The sequence below is a fragment of the Dermacentor andersoni genome, chromosome 4 (genome assembly GCF_023375885.2).
Source record: "Dermacentor andersoni chromosome 4, qqDerAnde1_hic_scaffold, whole genome shotgun sequence".
Taxonomy (NCBI): domain Eukaryota; kingdom Metazoa; phylum Arthropoda; class Arachnida; order Ixodida; family Ixodidae; genus Dermacentor; species Dermacentor andersoni.
Genome location: NC_092817.1, coordinates 159,993,024 through 160,019,295, shown reverse-complemented (window position 1 = coordinate 160,019,295; position 26,272 = coordinate 159,993,024). Strand labels below are relative to the sequence as shown.

At 46.1% G+C, this 26,272-nt stretch overlaps 1 protein-coding gene across 3 annotated transcripts in view; it reads right to left on the bottom strand.

Moving 5' to 3' along the window:
- The window catches only part of LOC126527416 (ETS homologous factor-like), a 461,065-nt gene extending 443,181 nt beyond the window's left edge, over nucleotides 1–17,884 (bottom strand). The window contains exon 1 of one of the 3 annotated variants that reach the window (XM_072287970.1): nucleotides 16,963–17,884. In XM_072287970.1, coding sequence (XP_072144071.1) covers nucleotides 16,963–17,342 — 380 coding nt within the window. In that variant the 5' untranslated portion in view covers nucleotides 17,343–17,884. The remainder of the gene's footprint in view (nucleotides 1–16,962) is intronic. The other 2 variants (XM_072287968.1, XM_072287969.1) reach the window with 2 other exon arrangements.
- Between the last annotated feature and the right edge of the window lie 8,388 nt (nucleotides 17,885–26,272).

The window sequence follows — 26,272 nt, the reverse complement described above, 5'->3', positions numbered from 1 at the left end:
TCTGTAAAGACTTTCCACACTGACTCTATTGTAGTGTCTCTAAATAATAATGTATTTGCAAGATCCGTGTGTACTAAATTTGTTGGTGTAGTTCTAGATGAGAAACTAAAGTTCCAGTGCCATATTCAATCACTTATTGAAAAAATCTCATTTGGTATTCACATCATCTTAAAAACTCGCTCTTCGTTTTCAACAAACCATTCTCATGCCTTTATATTACGCGTGCATACACAGTCATTTCTCATACTCCCTGTCATCTTGGGTTAATACATGTGCCACACATCTTCATCAGCTAGAAGTTTTGCAAAACCAGGCATTACGATTAGTTGCATTCCAATCGCATACATCTCCCTCTGCTCCCATATTCCGTTCCCTAAATGTTTTACCTGTAAACATGTTATTCAATCATAAGCTGTGACTACTTATGCTTCGTGTTATAAATACCGAGTTTAATATTCCGGGTTTTACTCGCCCTAGCCTCATCAATTATAACAACATAAGATTTTTAGCACAACTCAATCTTCTCCTTCCAAAAGCAAGAACTGATTATGGGAAAATTACCGCCGCGTTTTCAGGCATTTCTGTTTAGAATCCAATACCATCTGATATGAAGTGATATACATTATTATCATTCAAGCGTAGAACGAAGGAGCATTTCTTGAACACTTTATCTGACACACAGTATAATTTAACGAACCTAGAAATAATTAGATTTGGTTCTGCCTTACCATTATGCAATGTACTGTTGAAATTACCGAGTCACTGAATTTTGCCTATAATTGATACTTCTCCTCGTTGTTAGTTTTACTTGCCATTTATCATCGTTTGAATTTCTGCGAGTTATTTTTTTTTGTTAAATTATTTTTTCCTTTCTTTATAACTGTTTGATTATACTTGCGATATCTGTAATAGAATGTTTTTCTCTCTTACCGTTTATTTCCGATGATGATGTAGAAATTGTATAATATATGACATGACTCACTGTTTGCCACGATCCTACTATCCCCTTTTCATGTCTTGTTAGGAGGTCCCCCCTACAGTTGATACTTCGGGACCTCCGAATGTGTACTTCTACCCATATTGTATTTGATTTTGTCAAAAATAAATATTGACGGACTGACTGACTGATGATTGATTGATTGATTGATTGATTGATTGATTGATTGATTGAAATGGTTGATGGGCCTTTTAAGGGGTCATGGAAGGTCTATTTATATGTACATTATGCAAGCCAGAACAGAGGTGAATTTTTGCCGACATGCTCATATTCGTCAACGCCATTTTTCTTCAGCAGAATTGAAGGCCCAAATTATACATATATATATATATATATATATATATATATATATATATATTCAAGCCATAAGAAGCCAACAAACAAGGACACGAAGACCACCATCAGGGAAATTGTGTGTAGTTCCTAATTCACTAAAGAAACAATGAATAAATGGAAATGAAAGGGAATGAAAAAGAAACAACTAGCCGAAGGTGGGATATGAACCCACGTCTTCGCATTACGCGTACGAGGCTCTTACCAATTGAGCTAGCACAGTGCCGTTTTCCCATCCTCTTCCTGGATATTTGTGCCTGTCTACTAAACTAATCCATCACAAGGATGACGTTAACCTACTAAAGAATCATAGGCCCGCTAGCTTTATTTCAGCATTGTATAAAATATTCATCAAGATGACTTCCAATAGAATAAGGGCGACTCTTGACTTCAATCAACGAAGAGAACAGGCTGGCCTTAGGAAGGGATATGCTACAATGGATCACACCCATGTCGTCGATCAGGCAATTCAGCACATCATTTCATCTGCAGTCATGAAGTGCTTGGGGGAAAATAACTTCTTTTTTTCTAACCAGCATGGCTTCCTGCGCGGTCGATTTTGCGAAACGCAATTATTTGGGTTAATTGGCGACAGTCACATCGCTGTACATTATATGCGCCAGATTGACGTCATTATTGTCGATTTTAGAAAAGCTTTCGGCAAGGTCCCTCACGCTCGGCTAATAAAAAAGCTTGCCAGTGTTAACTTAAACACTCACGTAATCAATTGGATAGCTGAGTTTCTAACTGCTTTCAAACCATTGTAGTTAACGAGAATAGTACTCCATTAGCACACGTGAAATCAGGAGAGCCGAAGGGATCTGTGCTCGGACAGATTCTATTTCTAATTTACAATAATGATATCGCTAATTTCATGACTTCCACCGTAAGGTTATTCGAGGATGACTGCGTGATATATAGAAAGGTGACTAACACTGAAGATGGTAGTAACTTGCAGAACAACCTAAACAGGTTAGATAAATGGTTCCAGGACTAACAGATGGAAGTCCAACGTGAACTAAACAAAATCTATTTATTTCACTACAATATTGAGCCCCATAACGCATCACTACACACTGAATAACAAACCAGTTGAACATGTATTTATCTTTAAATAGCTTGGTGTTCATTTAGCTTCTGATTTATCATGGAACTTACACATTGACATTATAAATAGCAGCGCATTTAAAACACTCGGATTCATTAGGCGTAACTTTCATTTTGCTACTAAATGCGTGGCTTACAATATCCTAGTCCGCCCTAAACTTGATCATGCTTAACAAATCTGGAGCCCTCACTAGGAATACCTCATAAAAAAACTCGAATCTCTTCAGAACAAAAGTGCCCGTTTCATAACAACTAATTATTCTCGGACATCTAACATCACTGAAATAAAAATGTCGCTAAACTTGCCTTCTCTGCAATCGCGCAAAGTACTGCCATTTTCCTCTCTTTCAGAAAATCTGTCAGAGCGATTCCCATCCATCTGTACTTATAAAAGCTGCCCACCGAATATTTGCTCGACTAGACCACGAATTCAAATTAGAATCTTTCTTCGCCCGAATAAAACTGTATTTATATTCACCATTATTCCTCGCTGTTAATCATTGGAATCAAATACCAGAAGATGTCATCTGTATAATGAACCATGACGAATTCACTGGCCAATTAAAGCTTCATCTTGGTTCTGAATGGCTACGTATATTTGTGTTAAATTTGTTATCTGCTTATGTTGACTTGTTAAAAACATTATATAACATGCACAAATGCGTTCACTTGACTACTCTTTTAGGTTCTGAATGCTCAGCCTTGTTAGCTCATCCTTATATGCTTTCCTTTTTAGTTTGTAAGATTTGCCTTTATAATTTGGGTTTGTTTCTATATTCTTTTTTTGTGCTTGATTGGTGAATTGATTTAAAGTGTGTATACTACTTCCTCTATGACATGCCTTTGGGCCTTTAAAGTACATCAATAAATTAAGACAGGGGTAATTGGAAATCGCACGCAGAGGCCTTCGTCCTGCAGTGGACATAAACATGATGTTAGCCAGCGTGTGTTAGCCGCCGAGTGTTAGCAAGCGCCACCACCCATGGCTATGAGAGTGGATCTAGAACATGATACTACATGCTATCTAACATATTGGGGGAAAGTACCTGGTCACTAAACACACACACTATCTGACGGCATCAAAGCTGCCGGATTCTAGACCCTCACTATGCGATGAACAAGGAAGAAAACCGAGGGTGCCAATTATTATTGCTCCAATCATAAGACACCAACAAACAATGACACGAAGGACAATATATGCGAAATTATTTGTAGTTGTTGATTCATTTAAATAAATGTTAAGTAAATGGAGATGAAAGTGGATGAGCGCCCACCTTAGTGGCTTAGAGGCTATGGCGGGTTGAAATCCCGGCCGAGGCGGACGAATTTTCATGGGGGTGCAAGCACTATGACTCGGAGTGGGACAGCTCGGTTTTGAACATGGGCCAATACAATTTTCAAATTGGGCAAGGTCAATTTATTGGGTGTCGGCCACTCAAAGTTTGGGGGTGGGCCAAGTCAATCTTCGGCGTGGGCCTACAATTTTTCTAATTGAGCAAAGTCAATGTTGTGGGTTTGGGCGCTCAAATTATTGGGATGGACAAAGCCAATTTTAGGAGTGGGCCAGGTCGGTTGTGAACGTGGGTCAATTCAACTTTCGAATTAGGAAAAGTCAATTTTTTCAAGTGTGGGCCAGGTGGGTTTTAATTCACATTTGCTGGCGCAAGTCGGTCACGTGGGCTTTGGTACCATCGAACGTTAACACTGGACGGACGCCGGATTTTGCGCATCATGGCGCATTTAATGCTTTTGCAAGAAAAACGTCCGTGTTCCGTGCATTAGGACAGCTCCAGATTAATTCCAGATTAATTTTGATCACACTCTAGTGATCAAAATTAATCTGGAATCCCCCACTTCGGCACGCCTCATAATGAAATCGTGGTTTTTGCACGTAAAACCCTCTAATTCAGTTCAATTCAATTCAGTTGAAAGTGGACAGAAAAACAACAGGCCGCCGTTGGGAGATGAGCCTACGTCTTCCCATACTATTTATGTTTGAATACTAGAACTAACCCTAAGAGTGTTATTCAGCGCCACCACTCACGGCCATGGCAGCGCATGTACGTCACCCTCTCAACTGCAGGCGTCAAGTATATATATATATATATATGTACTATTGGAGAACGGCACTGTACACCCGTTCTACGGGGCGGTGGTTGTCTCTCGTATTCCTCTATCGTGCGATGCAATCTTGCATCGCACCACAGAGTTCTGTCTTGGGAACTTCGATCGCCACAATATTACACACACACACACACACACACACACACACGCACGCACATATATATTATACATATATATATATATATATATATATATATATATATATATATATATATATATATATATATATATATATATATATATATATATACGAGACGGCAAGACACGCAGTGTTGTAAACATTTGGTCATTCCGAATAATACTTCACCAAACATGGCCTATCAACTGCGGTCAGTTTTGTCTCACCGAAAGAGTGCAAATGACGTTCAGCAGATATGATTGGGAATGAATGATGGCACTACTGCCCCAACGTCTTTTTTAAGAACTGTAAAGCTTATACCTTCGCTGCCAGCTAGCAAAATGATGCATATATAGTGCCGAATATATCGCTTGCCGAGTCAATGAAGCCAGAAAACGAGCACGAAGCAGCACTTCGAACGATCCTACAGGTCGTATACAGGAGGAATTCCCAGAATTCTTCAAAAACACTGCAATCAAAGAAGAGTTTCAGGAAGAACAACAGCTCAGGAAGTCTAACTGCTAGGCCGAAATGCCAAGATTATTTTTGTTTTCGTCAAGTCCACCAAGTTGGCCCTGCAATTCTCCTTCCTTTCTCATCCAGTTTGCGTATGTGAAAGTGGTTTCTCGACACTCCCAGTAATCAATTCAGTGTCCTTAAGGAGAGAATATGCTGAAGTATAACCGGCGATTTGCCTTGAGCCACACAGACCCACGAATTTATTTGCTTGTATCAAGAACGCAAATACACCCTTACGACTAAAGACATGGCTAAATCAATGCTTGTCAACAAACAATAACGAGAATTACTGGTAGCACAATCTGGTGTGAATATTGTGTTTCGAATAAATTGAAGTTGTATTTACTTGCGTCACTGAAAAAATTAATTTTCAGGAAAACTTATAAAAGTGCGGGTTGATGGTAATCTTGGCACGACAATAAAATTGCGGCTGAAACCTTTTCACGATGACAGCCGACGGTGATGCGTTATCATTGAATCAATATAGGAACACATCGTATTGCCACCAATGAAACGCGTTATGTATGAAGCGTTAATTGCAGCGGGTCTCCTTTATCGCGCTTCCTTAAGAACACTCGGAACTATCTAGCGCCACGGTCACGACGCATCTGTATGGTCACGACGCGTTCCACGGTCACGACGCGTTCCTGAGTGCGAACACTCAGGAACGCGTCATGCGGCAATCGGCCTCCTCTCTCGCGCTTCTTTCTGGACACGCTGCGCCATCTAGGGGCCCTGCCGAGAAGTCCGCGTGTGGCCTTCGAGACTAGAAGCGTAGCACGTTGGTGCCTGCGAACGCTGAGAATTGTTCCCTCGCTGAGTCGGACGCTCAGTGGCCTATATTCACTGATTCAAGTTGGCGAAAGGTGCAAGCTGCAATGCATTCATAGCGCAGCTCGCTAAAGCGTCGGTGTGAAAGGCGTTCATTGAAAAGCGGCACATATTCGGTGCATTTGTAGCTGAGCCTGCTAACACATTGCGTTTGAGGGTGAGCCTGCGAATGGTTCGGGTTGCTGCCCTTGAGGAAGCCTTGTGACAAGGGTTCGATTCCGCTCAGCATCGGAGAAATTCAAGGAATAGTTTTCTTCAGTGCAGTGTGGCCCACTCCCGGTGGCACGTACCTAATTACCAAAGTTGGCGTCCAAGTCGCTCATTGAATACCGGCACAGACCTACTGGCACATACTCAGTGACCCAAGTTGGCATGAAAGAAGTTCATTGAAGACGAGGAGATATCGAGTGTCACACATCCAGGGCTCCAAGTCGGCGTCCAAGACTTTCTTTTCGAACAGTGGTACCTACCTGCTCCGGCATCTACAGTTACTCATATGGGTTTGAAAGGTGTTTTTTGAAGCGCCGCACATGTGTGCGCATTTCCGCACACTCAGTTACCCAAAGTTGCTTCGGTTCTTGGTTTCGAACCCTGTTATCTCAGCACACCAGCTCGATGCGCTACCCATTCAACCACTGACTGCCCAGTGGTTGAAATGCAGCTAGGGGGGGGGGGGGGGGGGGGATATGGTCAGATACAAGTAAACACAGACAGACAGACCCAGAAAAGTACCGGTAGCATCCTAAGAATGCTAATCGCATCAATATGGTCCTGCCCTCTAACTGGCAATCATAGTACTCTTATGGGAAAACAATGAAGATAAGAACATCTGAAGTCCATCCGAGCGAAATCATCCGTGATATATAATGGAGCATTATGCCTTTTCGCTCGCGTCTGAATTATTGAGAGCTAAAGTGTTTTGTGGTCTTCAACTAGCTTTTATTTCGTAAGCGCTTCCCTTCCACAATTATTTTGCGTCTGCGTTGCTTTAATATGTTATGACTGCTGTTTCGAACCTTTGTTCCAGTGAACATTTTTTGTGTCGGTACCTTTTATGCATGCCCTTTGTTTTTTGCAGGACACTCTGGGGAAATCACTAGGACCAAATGCTGTACCTATATGCCTTACTGTGGTATGGTCAGCAATACGTCCAAAAGCTATCATTCGTGTTTTAGCCAATTTGTTTGAAAATTAAAAAAAGTTGTCGGGCGAGCTTTTTTTATTGCTTGAAAGTAATATTAACAGAGTAATTTGCAGTTGACTATACTTCTTCAGGAAATGATCAAAACTGTCTTAAGGGCCATACAAATGCCAAGGTTGCAAGAATAAATTCAGCTGGTAGTTAGAAAAAAATGTACACGAATGAAAAATGCAGTGGTTCATTCAAGATAGCACCAGCCACATTGCTGAAAAATTATACAACTGAATGATTTGCTGAGTGATGGGGTTTAATGTCCCACACTAGGACAGGCATTTCATTAATAGTTAATAATGAAGTAATTTACCTTTTCGCGCTTTAGACAATATCGGCACGCCATTGTGATGGAAGTAGTAGCGTGTTCCAAGCGTATTCTATGCAAGTTTCTTTTTTAATTCGCAAAGTAATGATGCTATAACCGTTGGTGAGAACTATATGAAATAATTACGGCGTTTTCAAGTTTGCCAAAACACAATTGAAAGCTTGAGGAGCGTAATCAGCACAAATGAAAGCTGTGCATTTGTATGATACATTTTTGCAGGAAAAGTGGCGTACTAGGCGTGTCTGAGCATGGTCGCACTGTCATTACTCATAGCATAGCGCGTTCCAGATAGCAGTGGGTTCCAGATAGCACGTATGGACGACTACACCAGTTATATCTGTACGCACGCACATTTTATTAAATTGTCTGGACATTCACTTTCTTTTTCCACATGAGTACGTCGTGCTCTGATACACACCAGCTCGTGTACCACAGTTCGTGCGCCTGCGCGGAAATTTTTCATGTCTTTCTTTGTCTCTTCCCTAACTGTCATTGAATTTTTGAAATAATTCTCGGCGTTCCGCGGCTGTGCACAAGGGTACAGGTTCGATTCCCGAGGCCGCATTCCTACAGGTGTGGAATGCAACAATGCTCGTTTAGTTGGATGTAGGTGCGTTTCTAGGAAGCACAGGTGGTCAAAGTTATCTCGAGGCAACCCACTACAATGTATCTTATAGCCCCAGTGTTGCATTCGGACCTTGGATCCACGTTCAAAGTTATTCAGAGTGAATAAATAAAATGGACGAACCATTCCGACCTATTCTTAAGTATCTCGAGACACTTTAGCTCAGGCGTACTGTGTGTGTGTGTGTGTAAAGAAAGAATGACTGCACCAGTGCAAATTGGCGGAACTGCAAATAGTGGCAGAATACATAATTCAGCAAGACCGGCAATATAGGCGAAGCCAGATGTAGCACCCTCATCTTAGTCATGGAAGCGCACAAGTTGCCTATGCGCAAGCAATGCGAATGCGGTAGTATTTCCCGCTGGAACGCTCACGGCCCAGTTCCACTGGTGCAAACGCTTCCGCTTCCCACCGTGAGTCAGTCGTGACTCAGTAGAGGAGCATATATAGAGACAGCACCAGTCTGCGCACGCGTAGTTCCGCAATAATTAATAATAGGCTGTTCCATGGAAATTGCGTCATTGACATCGCCTTACTAAGACTGGCACAAAATCTTTGTGAGATCCAGCTGTTTCACAAGGCTGTAGCATACTCGGGTAGTACATGCAACCAAAGTCTTTCTGCGATCAGAGAGACACGCAAGGTTCCCTTTACAGCTCATGCTGCCTGCTTTATCAATTCTCTGTCTTAGGTAGGCTGCGTTAACCTTTATGCGTCGAGAGTTTCCATAAAGCTTGCTCAAGCATACGTGAAGGGGTAATGTACTTTAAGAAATCGTGTATTCACTGCGCATGCTCTGTAGGTTATCGGCTTCCTGCTGTAATACAGTATGTTAATTTTACGCATGCTATTTGGTGAATTTGACGTTCGTAGCGTGTACAGATGCTAAGAAATAGCGTTCCTAAACCTGCTGCCACCCATGCCTTGCGTTTCAACGTGAACTGTCTCGATGACTGCCGTCTTTGCATTGTTCATCGCCAAGTGGTGGTCAAAAAAAATTTCGCTTCCTTTCCGCTCACAAGAATCGCATGTTGCGAGTAGCTACCCCACACAGTTTCTGAGATAAAAAAAATTAGATAGTAAGCTTTTACGTGCAAAAGCCACGATACGAATATAAAGCACGGTGTAGTGCGAGGCTCCCGATTCATTTTGACCACCTCGTGTTCTTTAACATGCACCAAATGCACGGTATACGTACGGGTGGTTTTGCACTCGCCTCCATCGAAAGGCCGCTGCCGCGGCCGGGATGTGATATTAAGAAACCACGGCAAGTGTGTTTCTGAGACCCTTCGAAAATTCTTGAGTTGGTGGGCTTGAAAAAAAAAAAACGCGTAGTCATAGAAAGTTCATGGGAAGCTTTAGCTCCGGCCCAACTCCGCCGCTGCCTATTCAAATACATGTAAAACGCAAAAAACGCTTTTTTGAGGTAACTCCTGGACCGATTTTAATGATATGTGTTGCATTTGAGAGAAAAAGTTAAATTCTAATGACTATTGGAAGCATAATTTCGATTTAAGGCTTGAATTTGATGAAAACGATTTTCAAAAGTTCGAAAGTTTGAAAAAGATGGACACACGATGTTTATAAATTAATATATCTGCATCAAAAACAGACATCGCGGTACTGTAAACGGTATCCATTAGACCATTGAAAGCGGACAAATTCTGTATGTCAATTTATACCTTACGTGAATTTGTTACGTTGTCTGCAAGGGATCTGCAAAAGCTGCATTTCCATATTACTAAATTTTGTTAGATTCACTCGTAACATACGAATTTTGTCCGATTTACATGTAATATCAGATGCAAGTCATAGAATTGTGATATAATTTTTCCGTGCTGAGTTATAGAGTTGTAAACTTGACAGTTTCGTTCTCGGAACGTTTTAGACTTTTGTCAATTTTTAATAAAATCTTGACGACCTAAATAAAAATTCGAAACCAAACAGTCACTAGATTTTACGTTTTTCTTTTAAATGCGACAAACCTCGTCAAATTTGGTGCAGTGGTTGCCGAGGAAAACGAATTATCCTTTTACATGTATTTAGATAGGAGCACCTGAGCTAAAGCTTCCTCTTAATTGGCTTGGACACGTTTGACCCTGGGAACTAGATGCTGATACGCTCGCTTACGTTTTCCTCACGTTTGCGTTGCCAAACGCGTAAGTAAAGCTGGCCAAATTTTGTGTACACTATTTTCCCGTAGGGCCATGTACATTTAAGACCACGTGCGCTGTTATAAAAGCGACTGCTACCACACTTCCACACGATGACGCCAGCAGGTGCACTAAATGGTGCAGTGTTACGCAACAAATGGGGCTTTTCGTCCGAAGTCTGCAGCAGGAATTTAATTGCCTGGTTGAAAAAGTTGACCAAGTGATGCCCTTCACATTTCATGGACAAGGAAAAATTGCGGCACCGAACGAGAGTCGCATGCTTTTTATCACACCACTGCGATGTGTGTGCGGAACTATTGCATCGCAACGCGCAGTCAGGTCGTCGAGATGTTCATAAATAATTGTCCCACGAGGAAGATAATGTTACATGTGAGCGTACACCACCCTCTAAGATAAAATAAAACATATACTGACAGCTCGGTGCCAAGTACACGTGTCCCGATCGCAGAAGCCAAATTAGCAGTAACGGCGATTACACATATGAAATGAATGCCGTAACGTATGTAAATAAAATGCGGAAATGAAGCCCAGCGTTCTAATTATCGTATGCGGAGTAATATGCGTGTGGAATGATTCAAAGAAAGAACGGAAAGCGATTACCTTCTTCCAATTTATGCAGCCTGCAGGCAGTGTATAGCGCGAACCTTCTCTTTTTCCCCGTGGTGCTCCGCCAATAAAAAATAAAAAGAGCTGACCAGGAGATCTTTTACGTGTCCCCCAACACAGGGGACACGGCCGTTTTGCGCATTTCGTCCCCATCGAAATGCGGCCGCTGCGGCCGGGATTTGATCCAGCGGTCTCATGCATATCAGCGCAACACCATAGTAGCTAAGCCACCGCGGCGGGTTAGAGTTAAAAAAAAAAAAAAGAAGAGACCTATTACGTGCAGTGTTTAGAGCATATTTCGCGTCAATACTTCCGATCTCGCTCGGAGACAACAATTTTATTTATGCTCATGTGCATGTTAGGTTGATCTTTAAGTTGTGCAGTTATTTAATGTTTCTTCCTTTACTAATATGGTGCTTCTAGACGTCCCTTGCAATATGCGTGGTTCCACGCACAGAAAAGTAAAACTTAAACACATGCTACGACGGCCATTGATAGCGAATGCCACCTATTATACGGCTCAGTTATCGCCGGTATACCAACATGTGTCCGGTCCGGTTCGTCTATAGCCTGCCTTTCCACGCACCAATGCTTGTCTCAGGATGTGCTTGGAATCGAGCTACCACCAGATACTGCACGGGTCGCCGATTACACGACAGTGAAGTCTTACTTCAGCGCCAATGCTGTCATCGTCACGTTCTAGTCAAGTGAATAAGAATGCATCCACCACTATCGTCAGAACCGCGACAGCAAACTAAGCTGCGGCAACAAGCACGCCAGACGACAAGAGGAATAGGTGCTATCGCGCTCACAAGTATCAACAGGGCGAACACTAGAGCGAGTCGACGAGCGTGAAGGAGAGGTACAAACACTTGTGCGCTGGACAAACGCGTTCTAATCGTAGCCGCTATACTTCCGCGCCATCTGGCATTTCTCGCTCGAAACTCTTATCTCGAAAGCTGCGGTACCTGTATACTAAGAGCCAATGATCGATACGAGACTGCTGCCACCAACCGTTCATTCCAGCCCGATGTAATGTTGTCAGCAAACACTTCATGAAGCGCTTAACAACGCCCACATGAATGTTGCGCTGTCTCGATGCTTTCAAAAGCGGAGCAGTGCGTTTAAATTATAGTTCGGGGGCCCCGAATATGCTTGGGATCAATGTACCGGAATGCTGTTTTAGGACATTGGACGCTTGTCGCGTGTTGTAACAGCACGCCCGGGAGCGCTAACCGTTGTGCACTGCAGTGATATATATATATATATATATATATATATATATATATATATATATATATATATATATATATATATATATATATATATATATATATATATATATATATATATATATATATATATACTTGAGAGGAAAGGGTCACGTAGGGGTAGAGGAAAACTACAAATGACAGATAGGAAGCAATGAAGAAACCAAAGAGCAAGATAACGATATCTCGAACAATAAAGCACAATAGACACGCACTCACAGTAGAGGTCATGGACGTGGTCACGCTGGTTTAAGAAGAAAAAGAGAAACCATAGAAGAAATGCTGTCTGAGGTCTTGCCATTTGCCCAATCTTTGGTTTTTACTACGTGGTCCATCATAGCACAAATTTCTGATCTAAGCACACTCAATCTAAACCATATACCGTAGTAGCGTTTTTGATATGCCGGAGCAAGTTTTCAGTCGTGGGTGGTTATCAGCGAACCAGATACAAAAGAATGATGTATTATATTACGACTGTTACCAAATTAGCATTTGATTTTCGTAAGAACGTACTTTCCACAGCTAGGAATTAGGGTGAAGAAGTTGTTTTAATCATCCTTGACGTAGAGTCGTGTTTGGGTTTTTAACTGGTAAAGTAAAAAGAACGAATTAAGAAAGAAGCAAGGTGACACGAGTATATTATACGAAATTCGTATTATACAAAAGAGTAAAAAGAAAGGCATTATCCGCATTATGCCAAAATGCACAAGCAACAACCATCCGGGGAAAGGCACGTCATGCAAAGAACAAACATAACAGATAAATTCTTCAAAGTGGTTCGTCCTACACGGTGAAAACAGAATCGGTTCGCAGAAGAAGGAGACGCGGAGGCTAAAATGAAGCGATGACATTAGGAAATGTGCAAGCATAATACGGCAGTGCACTGACGCAGCATAGGAGTAGCTGCTGGTCGCTGGGAGAGGTACTCGCGTTGCAGGGTGGTTAAATCTTCTCGTGATAGGGATCAACACATGCCTAACTAACAGTACTCTTTGAAGAGAGTAGATGAGCCCTTGCCGTCTACACGTATTTGTTTGCAAAACTGCCGAGTAATGGTTTTAACCGCCAAGCTTTCTTTGCTTAGCGCTGCCTCTAATGGCAGAGCGATGGAACGCAATATTACAGATGAAAAGGCGAAATGAGGGTTGGTACGTTTCAGTCCTCTGCAGTTAGTCTCACTAAGGCAGCTCGCCGAAGTGAACATAAATGCATGCACAGCGACAAGCCTCCTGCGCTGCAATGCGTGAGAACGCTGTGCATTCGTTGCAGAAGAGGTTACGGAAGGACCAGATCAAGACAAGAAAGGTGGTATCTAGACCCTTAAATTTCCAATTGTTTGCAAGAACTACAATACAAGCGACATGGTTTGAAATAGAGGTACTAGAGGCGTGCTTCGGACGAGTAATACTTAACAAACGCAGGCGGCTTTCCCGAGCCCTCGTGATGCGTTTAAATATCATGGCGCTTCCCCGTGCACGAGTTTGTCCCGCAGTGGTGGCACGTGATTATTCCTATCTGTACAAGCAGGAAGAAGCTTTCGTTCGAATACGAGTTCACTTTTTTGGATTAGTCCATCGGACATTCAGTTAACGGGACCAGTTACGGTTACCATGTGCGTCCGCAACTAGCCCCTGGATGCGGCTACGTGTACTTGTAGCCAATTGACGATGTCTATCAATTATCTGTTCGCACACCTGCAATCCCTTCAGGGTGAGGAGTAAATGTAATCGCGAAGGCAGCCACGTTTCCGCAAGAGCACTACATAGACAAGCACTGTAGGGGCGTGCGTGGAGGTGTACGTACTAAATCGGCGGCTCCTAATTACTACCTACAGGCCCACCGCGACGGAACGAGGGCCGCCGTATGTGCGGAGGCTGCAAAGTTCGGACGCAGGTCGATAGCCCGGCGAGCGAAGCGCCCAGAGGAGCCGCCGAAGCCCGACGCCCGCTCATTTTTTCCTCGAGGGTCGCGATGTGTGTCACCGCGTTTCGAGAACGTTCGGGCGCTGCTTTCTTTAGCGAGATACGGCACGACTGCACGCGTGCGCGAAGACGCGACTTTAAAACTCGCTTGGCGTCCCTTTCGCCGTGCGGCCACTCTGTAGTCACGAATTCCGCGCACCCGACCTGCAGCTGTTTGTTAATGTTCGCCAGAGAGGTGCGATAGTCGAGGCTCCGTTGCGCGAGCGCTTTTAGCAGTGGAGTGACATGGGTCTCGCGGCGTTATGCATAAACGCGATAGATAATGAATAGCGCCATTTGCCCCAAACCCGTAATGCGACAGCACAAAGAAGGAAACACGATGCGAGCGCGAAATGCACTATACCGGGTCGCTGTCGGCAGTGTTGTATAGCATAGCCACTTCTTTGTAATGAGAATATGGGCTAATGACTTGAAGTCTGGCTTCTCAAATTGCTTGCAGCCGAATAATTTTGTTTGTACAAGTGTGGCTTATGCAGATCATTTCAATGGACCATGCAATTCCACGGAGCAAACTCCTGTAATACAAATTTGCCCAATGCACCATTAACCTCAAGTTTATAGTTCGGCGGTACAACTTAGGTACCTGTCATTAAAAACAAATGAGAAAGAACTGTAGCAGCAAAATAAAAGCGAGCGCATAATCGCAGCAAACGGGCCACTGCATGCGCGTGCGCTTCAAGACAGGGTAGCCAACCTTCTGTCGCGACAGCCGTTTGGCGACACTTGAGCGGCGGTGTTGATGACATGGTCTAAGCAGTGACAACCAACCATCGAATGTCCTTTCAACGTCCGCGGATGCTTCACGCATAAACAAAATTTTTCTGGGAGTTATAGCCATTGTTGTGTACTTTTGCCCGACCGCTTCCAACTGAACACAAGCATTCAGCTAGCGAAGCCCCCGGAGGATGCGTTTACGACGGACACTGTGGAATTTATTGCGAGCTGCACGAGCTACATGTTGGAACTGAAATGCAGTAGAGCATGCAGGATGGCTACGAGGGCGTGCCTACTGCAATCGACCGAAAATTCCCCGCGTGCGATGTTCTTTGTGTTTGCCTCAAAAAATGTGTCCATGTCTTAATGATGGAAGGCTATTCTTGGACTTGTCACTCTTGCACGTCGTGCTCCAGTGCGGTGTCCCGACACGTCCTTGTAGGACAAGTTATCCTTGCAGTGACTGCTTGACCTACCGCATTGACGAAGAGCAGGTTCGAATCTTAAGACGCTTCCGTGTCCTTGACGTAGCGTAACCGTGGGCGCGTTGTGCGACAACTTCGATATGTCATTCACTGTTATTTTTCAAAAAGATTCTCCAAAGCGTAACGAACAGGAGGCATTTTGAATTCATTCACAGAAGACTGCTTTGAACGTTCGAACTAAGCAAAAATTGTGAGCAAAAAGCTGAAATGAGTCTCTTGTGCGCTGCGACGTCCTTCACCTCTGCTACAGAATTTTAGTTCAGCGCAGAGAAAATAGGCGTGCAAAGCGACATCACTGCCAAGTAACGGGCCCTTTGTGGCTCGTATGCCCGCCGCGCCTGCGATAGGTTGACAACGCGGCCACATCGCAAAGTTTTCTTTCCGTTTTGAGTGCCATTTCGTGGTGAGCCTTTCGAATTCGTGACGCCGTGTGCGATTGCGCGGCAGTGTATACAGCGCCACGACGGGTAGAAGACGCGTGGAGTACTTACACACGTCTGGAACCTGACGGAACACCGCAAAAGGGCCCTGGTCGGTAGCGCCCGAGATATTCGGCTCCTTTCTTTTTTATTGAAATAGAACTGCAGAATCGAAAAGCAAATACTGTATCCCCACCTCATGGCCGCGGATCAATTATCATTGCGTGTTCTCTCTTGAATTGCGAACGCGAACGAAATATTTCGCCCATACAGTGAATGGAACACTGTCATCGCATTGTTTTAGGCCTATAGTTGTATACCGAAGCTACTGCTCTCACTGCCTAATTTATGTTGTCGCGTCAGCGATATTATGAAGCACTAATTTTCGGAAAAGGCTTTAAGTATGCACTTCGTGGCTGCGGAACATGAAATACCTCTGTCGTCCTGAGCAAAGAAATTAACTTCCTCTTATTCTGCCAGCTGGATACGTGGGACTTTATTGTCAGACGTGTTCACCGGCTGCTCGTAACGTTTTTCTCGTGCTTCGTAGAATCTTCGATAGATGACTATCAAAGATTTTTTGGGCTCTCTATAGCGAATCACTTCACCTACACGCAATACCTCCATCCCATCCCGCGTACAACGTAGGCACATATGCCTTTCGCATCCCGCCCGTATACGAACCTACCTTTGCCGCTTCGCAGGTGTTACCCGCCGCATCACACGCTACAATATTCTCGTCACTCAATCACACCTTACACGCTATTACACACGGTTGACAGAACAAGAGAGGGCGACACTGAAAGGCCCCGACGAACGGCTCGTAAGTGGGTATTGCAGTTCGACGTTAACGCGATTCGTCGCCCGCCTTGCGTAGACTTGAAAGTGACCGAAAGCGAAAGCCTTGTCTGTACGCCGCTCGAATAACAGCGCACCTGGCACTTTCCATAGAAAGACCACAAATGCAAAACGGCCGTCACGTATAAGAGGTGCGATGGAGGAAAAAGAAAAGATGAAAAGCTTGGCGACCGAGAAGAAGTGAGCACAGGCACGTTTCAGTGATGCAGAGCGGCAAGCGCACGTTTCACACTTTTTTTTCGAGGCCGCGCGGTCATCGGCCGCCCGACGCGGGCTCACCTGTATCCGTTGTATCCTGCGTACGCGCCGAGATGGTAGCCCGCGGCTAGTTGCTGTTGCTGCTGCTGTTGGGCTTCGGCCATCTGAGCCGCTTGCTGCTGCTGCTGCTGCTGCTGCTGCTGCTGCTGTTGCTGCTGCTGTTGCTGCTGCTGTTGTTGCTGTTGTTGCTGCTGCTGTTGCTGCTGCTGTTGCTGAATGTGCTGTTGTTGCTGCTGGTGGTGATGCATCTGCTGCTGTGTAATAAGTCCGAGGGAGGCGGCGTGCGAGTACTGATTCAATGCCTGCTGCTGCTGTTGAGGCGGTGGCGTCATCGTTTGCGCCATGTGTCCGGAGTCGGTCGCGCAGAGCATGGGCCCAGCGGCCAAGGCACCGCTGGCCATCGCCGATCGCGGGGATCACCGCGTCTGCGGCGGTGGAAGGGGTTACTCTCCGTGGGAGTGAGAGTGGGCGGCACGGCGGCGCGGGTAGTCTCGCGACTACCACGGAAAGCGTCGGGATCACTCACATGTACCGTCACGAACGGGGGTACTCACTCACACGTAGCGCACCGGCCACGACGTCACCGAAGCGGCACTCGTTCACCCAAAGCACACAGAGTTAAACGCACGTCACAAGGAAGTGGTAAATCAGAAGCCAGGAGGTGCAGCGCGCGTCATGTGCTCGGCCCTGCGCAGCGGACGGATGACCGAGAACGATCCAGACGCTAGGGACAATCCACAGTTCACTCCAGAAATCGCTACACCAGACAAAATCCGAGTTGGCTCGCGGGAAGCCGCGCGATCACGGTCGCACTCAGGTGACGGTCGTCGATCGCCCGCGTCAGGTGTGGCGGCAGAAACTCGCCGAACACGTGCGCCGCACGCTCGCAAACAACGCGCGATCCAGTTAAAAACACGTGCGCTCTGGAGCCAGCGCCACAACAAGATCGCCGCGTTTGTGCCCGCTTAGCGCCGTACGCCGCTCGTCGGCAACGTTGGATGGAGGATAGTAGCGGCGGCAGCGACGGGCTCGGTGGGCGTCCCGCAAGCCCCGGGAGAGGAGGGAACAGGCGCGCTGGGCGACGGCGGAGGGGGGGAAGAACAACTCTCGTCGTCCTAGCACGCGAGCGCTGCTGGCTGGCGGCCGCTCTCCGAAATGCATGGACGCGCGGGGTGCGGGCTGCCACACACACTTCCTCCAAGTTCACTGGAGGAACCCTCCTTCCTCGCTCCGCCGTCCCGCACCGTACTCCGCAGCGAGTCCCAACAGGATAGCGGGGAGACACGCGCGCGGAGGCCGTTCGCCCGCAGTGCGTGCGTGCGTGCATGATTCGTATACGTGCCTGTAGTGCGGGGAAAAAAGCACGTGCGCTATGTCCGCAGTGTTTACAAACACGGCCGGCCAGGGAGTCGCTTGTGCCCGGCTGGCCAGATTAGGAAGGAAGTCCCCGTGCCGAGAGTGCCGATAGTTGCATTTAGTGGAACCGTGCGAAGTTGCGGCATTCTTACGCGGTCATTGATATTGCGGAGGTGCATAACAACTCTCCGTGCGCGAAGGAGGAAGAGAACGGCCGAGAAAACTCCTTACAGGCAGGTCAAAGTGTTGGACCTTGTGCAAGCGCCACAAGTAGCTTCGATGTTGTCATAGCAACAATATAGCTGATAAAATATATACGAGGAGGTAAAAAAAAGGAAAGTTGACGCTATAGCTTTATCTTCAAAGCCTTTGTCGTACACTTACGACTTACGAATCTAGAACACTTTCTTTCATTGTTTCACCTGTCTACGACATTGCATCAGAAACTGTGTGTGACGCGGATGATCAGGCTAAATTCAGACAATCTTCGCCTGACGATAGTCCTTGCACCCGGACACATACTGCTCAAGTGGATGGCCCGTTGAAGCGTCAATTGATTTCATTTTGTGCCGGAATTTTTTTGTCGCTAATCAGGTGTAATATGAGCAGGATAGTATATTTACAAGCATCGCTACATACAAAACCTCGGAAAGTGCGTCACGTACCCTACGAATGCTAACGCACTAATAAGGATAGATACATGCCAATTCATGCGCAACGAAGCGACAAGCTCTCTGGCCGTTTCTAAAACGCTACACACTATTCATGCACTTCACTTATTAGAGCTCTATTACTGCTAAGAGCGCTAAACGCCTTTAATACATTTGGATTCATAGGGTACTGCACGCACGTTCCATGCGCTGGGTGTGTATATGTCTAACCATGTCTACCATGTCTACTTGGGTCCCTAAGTAGTCTATGGTCGAATGATTAGCGCATCGGGCTGCTGTGTTGAGAGAACGGGGTTCGAAACCAACTGTCGGTTCAACTTGGGTCACTGAGTATGCGACAATGTGAACATATGTCATCAACGAAGCTCTTTCACGCAGACATGGGCCACTCCAGATGTCGGACTGAGTAGGTAGCGCTGTTCAATGAAACTGTTCGACACCGACTTGGAGCACTGGGTATGGGCCACAAGATCTGCTGGTTTTCGCTGAGCGTCTTGATGTCAACTTGGGTCACTGTGCATAGGTTCTTCAATGAACGTCTCTGACACCAAAAGGTACGCACCACTGGTTGGTATCACTCTACAGTGATGAAAAAGGTTCCTTAATTTTCTTCGACGCTGAGCGGAATCGAATCCACGTCACAACGGATGTCCAAGGACCGCATTCCGACGCTTTCGCAGGCTGCGCCACAAGTGCACGGGGTATGTGCCGCTCTTCAATAAACATCTCGCATGCCACCCAAAATTATTACGCCTCACATGCCGGTGCGAAAATTCAGAACGGAGAATTGGGAGACCTGGCTCGCCAGCAATGAAAGAGAAGCCCAAGTGGCGGTTTTTGACCAAGCACGATTGGTTCCTGATAATAGTGGAGCCCTGGACCAGGGGCCCAGCCAATTGCTTTCCCAGCGCTTTCGTTTTACAATGAAACGTTTCTCAATTCAATTAAATCCATCAACTTAGGTCAATGAGTACGTGCCACTGGATGAGCGGCAAGTGAGGGAACAATTTTCAGCGTTCGGAGGCACGAGCGCCACACTTCTAGTCTCGGCGACCAGGCGCGGCCTTCTCAGCATTCGCACGCACCTGGGTGCCATGCATGTCGGAGGCCAATCGCACGCTTCGTGGCGGCGGCGCTAAATGGCGCCGAGTGTTCTTATGGAAGCGCAAAAGAGGAGTGCCGCTACATGCCTCATAGGTAACTCCTTTAGACGGCGGCAATACGTTGCATCGCTATACTGATTCAATGCTAAACGCGCATTACCGTTGACAGTCATTGTGAGACGGGTTGTGCCGATTTTTTTTCTATTTAGCAAGCCATGGTCTCTTGGGCTGTTTAAGTGCCGTCCGACAATGCGGTATTCTGTAAACGAAGTTTGAAATGATGCAGGCGATATGATTATGTGCTCTCGCACGTAGCACTGTGACTGCTCTCGTTATCGGCTCTTTCGTGATCACTCTAAAATTTTTTTTCCCGCAGGCCGAGGAACCAGAACGCAAACCAAGGGGGGCCAGGCATGTGATAATAAAGTCACATCATCGGCTATCGTTCAGTAAGTTCGTGTGCATCGCAGAAGGCCGCATACTTGTTTCGGCGAGAGTATTTTCATGGACTACGAAACGGAGTCTTTCCTTTCCAATCATCTCTGCACAGAAGTCTAGTAACAGCTGTGCAACCGAAGAGCCATGGCAGCTGCCACTCGCAGTTGAACTCGAATCCTATAAGGACTACGTCCAAGGGCGCTGAGTTAATGCTAATCAACCTTTGCCTTCTACCATAAACTTTACAGTATGTAGGCAGGCTCCTGCCTCACTTCGTTTCGGGTATTCTAAATGTAAAGAAAGATTGTGGTCAGAACTATCTCAGGAGGAGAGTCGAAGTCAATGCGATTCGCATTGAAGCGATTTAGCGACACATTGTTTCTCCACCGCCGAAAGGCGTCACGTATGAGGAGTGTATCGCAGTCGGGTTTATAGTTTCGCGTTTCGTTCTGGGCGCCGAGCCACATCACCATTGACCTAAGTTGGCATCAACTATGTCTTTAAAAAGCGGCATGCATACAGTGGCTCATCCCCAGTGATCCAAGTTGAAGGGAAAGAGATTGATTGAAAAGTGGCTCCTGTCCAGTAGCACATACTCTGTTAACCAAGTTGGAGTGAAAGAGATTAATTGAACATCGGCATCTACCCAGCAACACTTGCCGAGTTACACATGGTGGCGTCAAAGAGATGCTTAAAAAGCAGGATCTAAACAGTTACAAATACCCAGTTACCCAAGTTGGAGAGAAAGAGATTCATTGAACATCGGCATACACCCTGCAGCACATATCCTGTTACCCAAGTTGGCGTCCAACGGATGCTTGAAAAGCGGGACCTAAACAGTTAAAAATACCCCGTGACCCAAGTTGGAGTGAAAGTACACCCAGCAGCACATACCCAGTTACCCAAGCTGGCGTCAGAGGGGTGCTTGAAAAGCGGGGCCTAAACTGTTACAAATACCCAGTGACCAAAGTTGGAGTGAAAGAGATTCAGTGAACATCGGCATACAAATACCCTGTTACCCAAGCTGGCGTCAAACGGATGCTTGAAAAGCGGGACCTAAACAGTTACAAATACTTCGTGGCCCAAGTTGGAGTGAAAGTACACGCAGCAGCACATACCCAGTTACCCAAGCTGGCGTCAGAGGGGTGCTTGAAAAGTTGGACTTGAACATTTACAAATACTCAGTGACGAAAGTTGGAGTGAAAGAGATTCATTGAACATCGGCATAGAAATACCCTGTTACCCAAGCTTGCGTCAGAGGGATGCTTGAAAAGCGGGGCCTAAACAGTTACAAATACCCCGTGACCAAAGTTGGAGTAAAAGTACACCCTGCAGCACATGCCGAGTTACGCAAGCTGGCGTGAGAGGGGTGCTTTAAAAGCTGGACCTAAACAGTTACAAATACCCAGTGACCCAAGTTGGAGCAGAAGAGATTCATTGAAGATCGGCATACACATACCCTGTTACCCAAGCTGGCGTCAAACGGATGCTTGAAAAGCGGGACCTAAACAGTTACAAATACTTCGTGGCCCAAGTTGGAGTGAAAGTACACGCAGCAGCACATACCCAGTTACCCAAGCTGGCGTCGGAGGGGTGCTTGAAAAGCTGGACTTGAACATTTACAAATACTCAGTGACGAAAGTTGGAGTGAAAGAGATTCATTGAACATCGGCATAGAAATACCCTGTTACCCAAGCTTGCGTCAGAGGGATGCTTGAAAAGCGGGGCCTAAACAGTTACAAATACCCCGTGACCAAAGTTGGAGTAAAAGTACACCCTGCAGCACATGCCGAGTTACGCAAGCTGGCGTGAGAGGGGTGCTTTAAAAGCTGGACCTAAACAGTTACAAATACCCAGTGACCCAAGTTGGAGCAGAAGAGATTCATTGAAGATCGGCATACACATACCCTGTTACCCAAGCTGGCGTCAAACGGATGCTTGAAAAGCGGGATTTAAACAAATACAAATACTTCGTGGCCCAAGTTGGAGTGAAAGTACACCCAGCAGCACATATCCTGTTACCCAAGCTGGCGTCAAAGGGATGCTTGAAAAGCGGGACCTAAACAATAAAAAATATCCAGTGACCCAAGTCGCACTGAAAGAGATTAATTCAAGAGCGGCGCGTACACAGAGGCACATCCCCAGTGACCCATGTTGGAGTTGAAGAGATTCACTGAGCATCGGCACAGAGCCAGTAGCGCATGCCCAGCTGCCGAAGTTGGCGTCTAAGATATGCTTGAAAAGCGGGACATTACAAATGCCCAGTGACACAAGCTGGCGTCAAGGAAATTCGTTAAAGAACGGCACATACCCTTCGGCACATCCCGAGTGACCTAAGTTGGAGTGAAAGAGATCCATTGAACATCGGCCTACGCCCAGTATCACATACCCAGTGATCCAAGATGGCGCCAAAGAGATTCATTAGGGAGAGGCACATACCCAATTGGCATATACCAAGGCACATACCATTGGGCCAAGTTTATCCAATGGTCGGTTTAGAACCTGGTTCCCTCGGCGCAGAAACCCGATGTTCTCTCTCTTCATTAGGCCGTGGACCGTAGCCCATGTTAGTTCACCGTGCGTGACTGGCTGACCACACACTGTGAACAACTCACAGTGTGTGGTCCCGACATGCATGAAAGTGCATGTCGGGAACTGGGGCCTTGTCTGCGTGTGGGTGGGTGTCTTTCCGTTCAAGCTTCTTCGTTAATGCATTCTTTACCCGACGATTCCATTCTCTGGGGCAGATTTACACCAACTGTGGTTGCACACACTAGCACAAGACTTGCAAGGTGCCACTCATGCTACTCGTCAAACTAGTTTCTCTTGAAGAGCACCTGTTTCGTAACAGGCAGTGCGAAATTGACAGGCACCGCGAGGCAATAAAACACATTGCACCCACCTTTCATTGGCCCGTCACCCACGTAAATTTTGCGGTGCGTGCTGTCATGGAATCGTACCAACTGGACTGACAAATTGACCTTTTGAGTACATCTTCTGTTCGGTAAGTGGGGTCTTCTGCGCACATGTCTTAAAGACCAATGTGCCTCTCACGCTCGAAATAAGTGCATCACTTCCAGCGTTATCCACAATTAATTACAGTTACCTTAAGAATCTGTTTAATTACTAGCCTTATAGCATAGCTTATTGATTAATTCTTGCAAGCGAAGCGTAAACAAACGAAGCACGGAGATGCAAACACAGGAAAAAATCTTTTAGTTCCAACTAAGCTTTATTCTTGAGCGGGTTGGCGTGGACATACAAGGTCATCTCCACAGGAAAGGGCATCGTATTGTTTCATACCGACAAGTTCGACAAATGATTAAAGAAACATATATCGATTATACGTACATAGCTTGAATATTTTGTACTTACTAGAAGTACTGGAACAACAGACCTACTATGCTTTCAGCAGCTCATTTGTGTTAATCATCCTCACTAGCGTCGCGTACAATCAGTGCCACAATCTTCCCGTGACTCGCTATAGATGCACTTTCACTGCCTCCTTAATGCATTCGTACGACATCACTGAAACATGAGTCCGAGCCCTCGCATTTAATTTGCGCGTGCCGTACGTAGCAACGAGCTACCACGCCGGAAGACATGCGCTCTTCCTGGCCGATATCACGGTCGCTTCCGCACTTTTTATTTGCGGCTTCATTATTATAATTTTTTTTAGTGCGCCAAAATCACGGCTCAAGGTTTCTGTCTGATCTCTCGCCAAATGTTTTCGAGGGGCGAGAGTAATCGCCGCGGTTTCCATAATCCCGACTAGAAAAAGAAATGCAGAGAGAAGAAAAAATGTATAAAAAGCAGGAAAATGTGACGGCATTGCCGCCTCGCATATATCGGCTACCACCACGCGCACGGCCTTTAGCAATGAAGCGGCCTTGACCGTTTACGGAAAGCGAAGATTCCGCCGCGAACCGGAGGCGCGCGCCGGGGCGAGATGCCGCCGATTGGGACGCGTCCAGCCCCGACGCGTGTCCGGCGTACGCCTATGGACCGCTGCGGCGGCGGCCGGAGGAGATGGATACATTTGCCACCGACCGCCGGCACGCATCGGCTCGCCTTGGCACGCGCACCCGGCGTTCACGTAGGCGCTGCCTCTGGTGGCAAGCATGCGGTAGCATGCGAGTAACAAGAAAACAAAAAAGAGCACGTCAACATGCGTGTTCGTGCGCCGTTACCTGTCGAAGACGGGGTGACCTTTGCTGCTGGTAGTACGCACCCTGCTCTTCCTCGTGCGAGCGCACGAAGTCCGATTTCTGGAGAAGTACCACTTCTTCTTTTTCTAAGCTGATCCGAACGTCAAAGAAGTCTCTAACTTTTGCCAGCTGATGTTGTAAGCGGTTGGGTGAGTTTGGCGGTAAAAAGCGCAGCTGTACATGCCGCGTTTCCTCGAATGTAGGCATCAGTTTGTTTATTCTTTTTGCTCCATGGTTTAGGATGCTAGTCATGAAGCTGATGTTGGGCGACAATAAAAAAAAAATGAATTGTCGGGCTTTACGCGGCGAAGAACATGATCTGATGTTGAGGCACGTCATTGCGGGGAACTCTGGATTAGTTTTGACTCCTGCGGGTTCTTTAACGTGCATCTAAATGTACGCGAGTTAATCACATCTTAGTTGAAATCAAGAAAACGAAATGGGCATGGGCAGGACATGTAATGAGGAGGGAAGATAACCGATGGTCATTAAGGGTTACGGCCTGGATTCCAAGGGAAGGGAAGCGTAGCAGGGGCCGGCAGAAAGTTAGGTGGGCGGAAGAGATTAAGAAGTTTGCAGGAACGACATGGCCACAATTAGTACACGACCGGGGTAGTCGGAGAAGTATGGGAGAGGCCTTTGCCCTGCAGTGGACGTAACCAGGATGATGATGATGATGATGATAAATGCAGGCAGACAAGCGTTTGTCGCATTTAGTCACCATCGAAATGCTGCTGTTGTGGCGAGATCGAACCAGCGGCATGGAGCTCAGCAGCGCAATGCCATAGCCACTGTGCTGCAGCGGCAGGTAGGGGATAGGAAGACATGACATCGATCACTCATCTCATCACTTTATTTTCCTTAAAGACCCCTTTTGGCGTGTTTGATGAGAGGCGGGGTTTAAAAAATGCACGCGTTTAGAGTGGTCGGAAATGTTGATGGGCAGGTTACGGCAGCGACATGATGGGGATGGCCGTTCCAGTCAGCTGCTGCTCGTGAAAAAGAAATGAGCTCATAAAAGAGCTAGTATAGGAGCTCGTGGACGCAAACTTGAAGAGGGTGACCGATGCGATGGCATCTCCGTGGTGGAGGTGCGCAGACGTATGGTTCGTGTCATAGTGATGAGTAAAAGAACTTGTGATACAAGACGAGACTGGCAATGCGTCAGAGAGCAGAAAGATTCCACAAGCCTGATTGCAATTTTAGAGGTGATATGCTAACGTCGTATGGGTATCAAGAGTGAATGAACCTGTTAGTCCAGTTTCGTGCAGCTTCCATGACATTTGTTAAATGCGCTTCATGGGGGTTCCAGATGGCCGATGCGTATTCCAGTTTAGTTCTGATGAGTGAAATGTAAGCTTGTAGTCTGACGTGCTGTGGAGCTTCCGCAGGTGACGTTTTAAGAAACCTAGTGTTTTATTAGCCGATGATATCAGGTTATTCATGTGCAGACGCCAGGATAAACCATCAGAAATGGTGATACTTAAGTATTTGCAAAACTGGACGAGGTCAATAGGGGAAGTACAAACGGTATATTCGAAAACAAACAATTTGC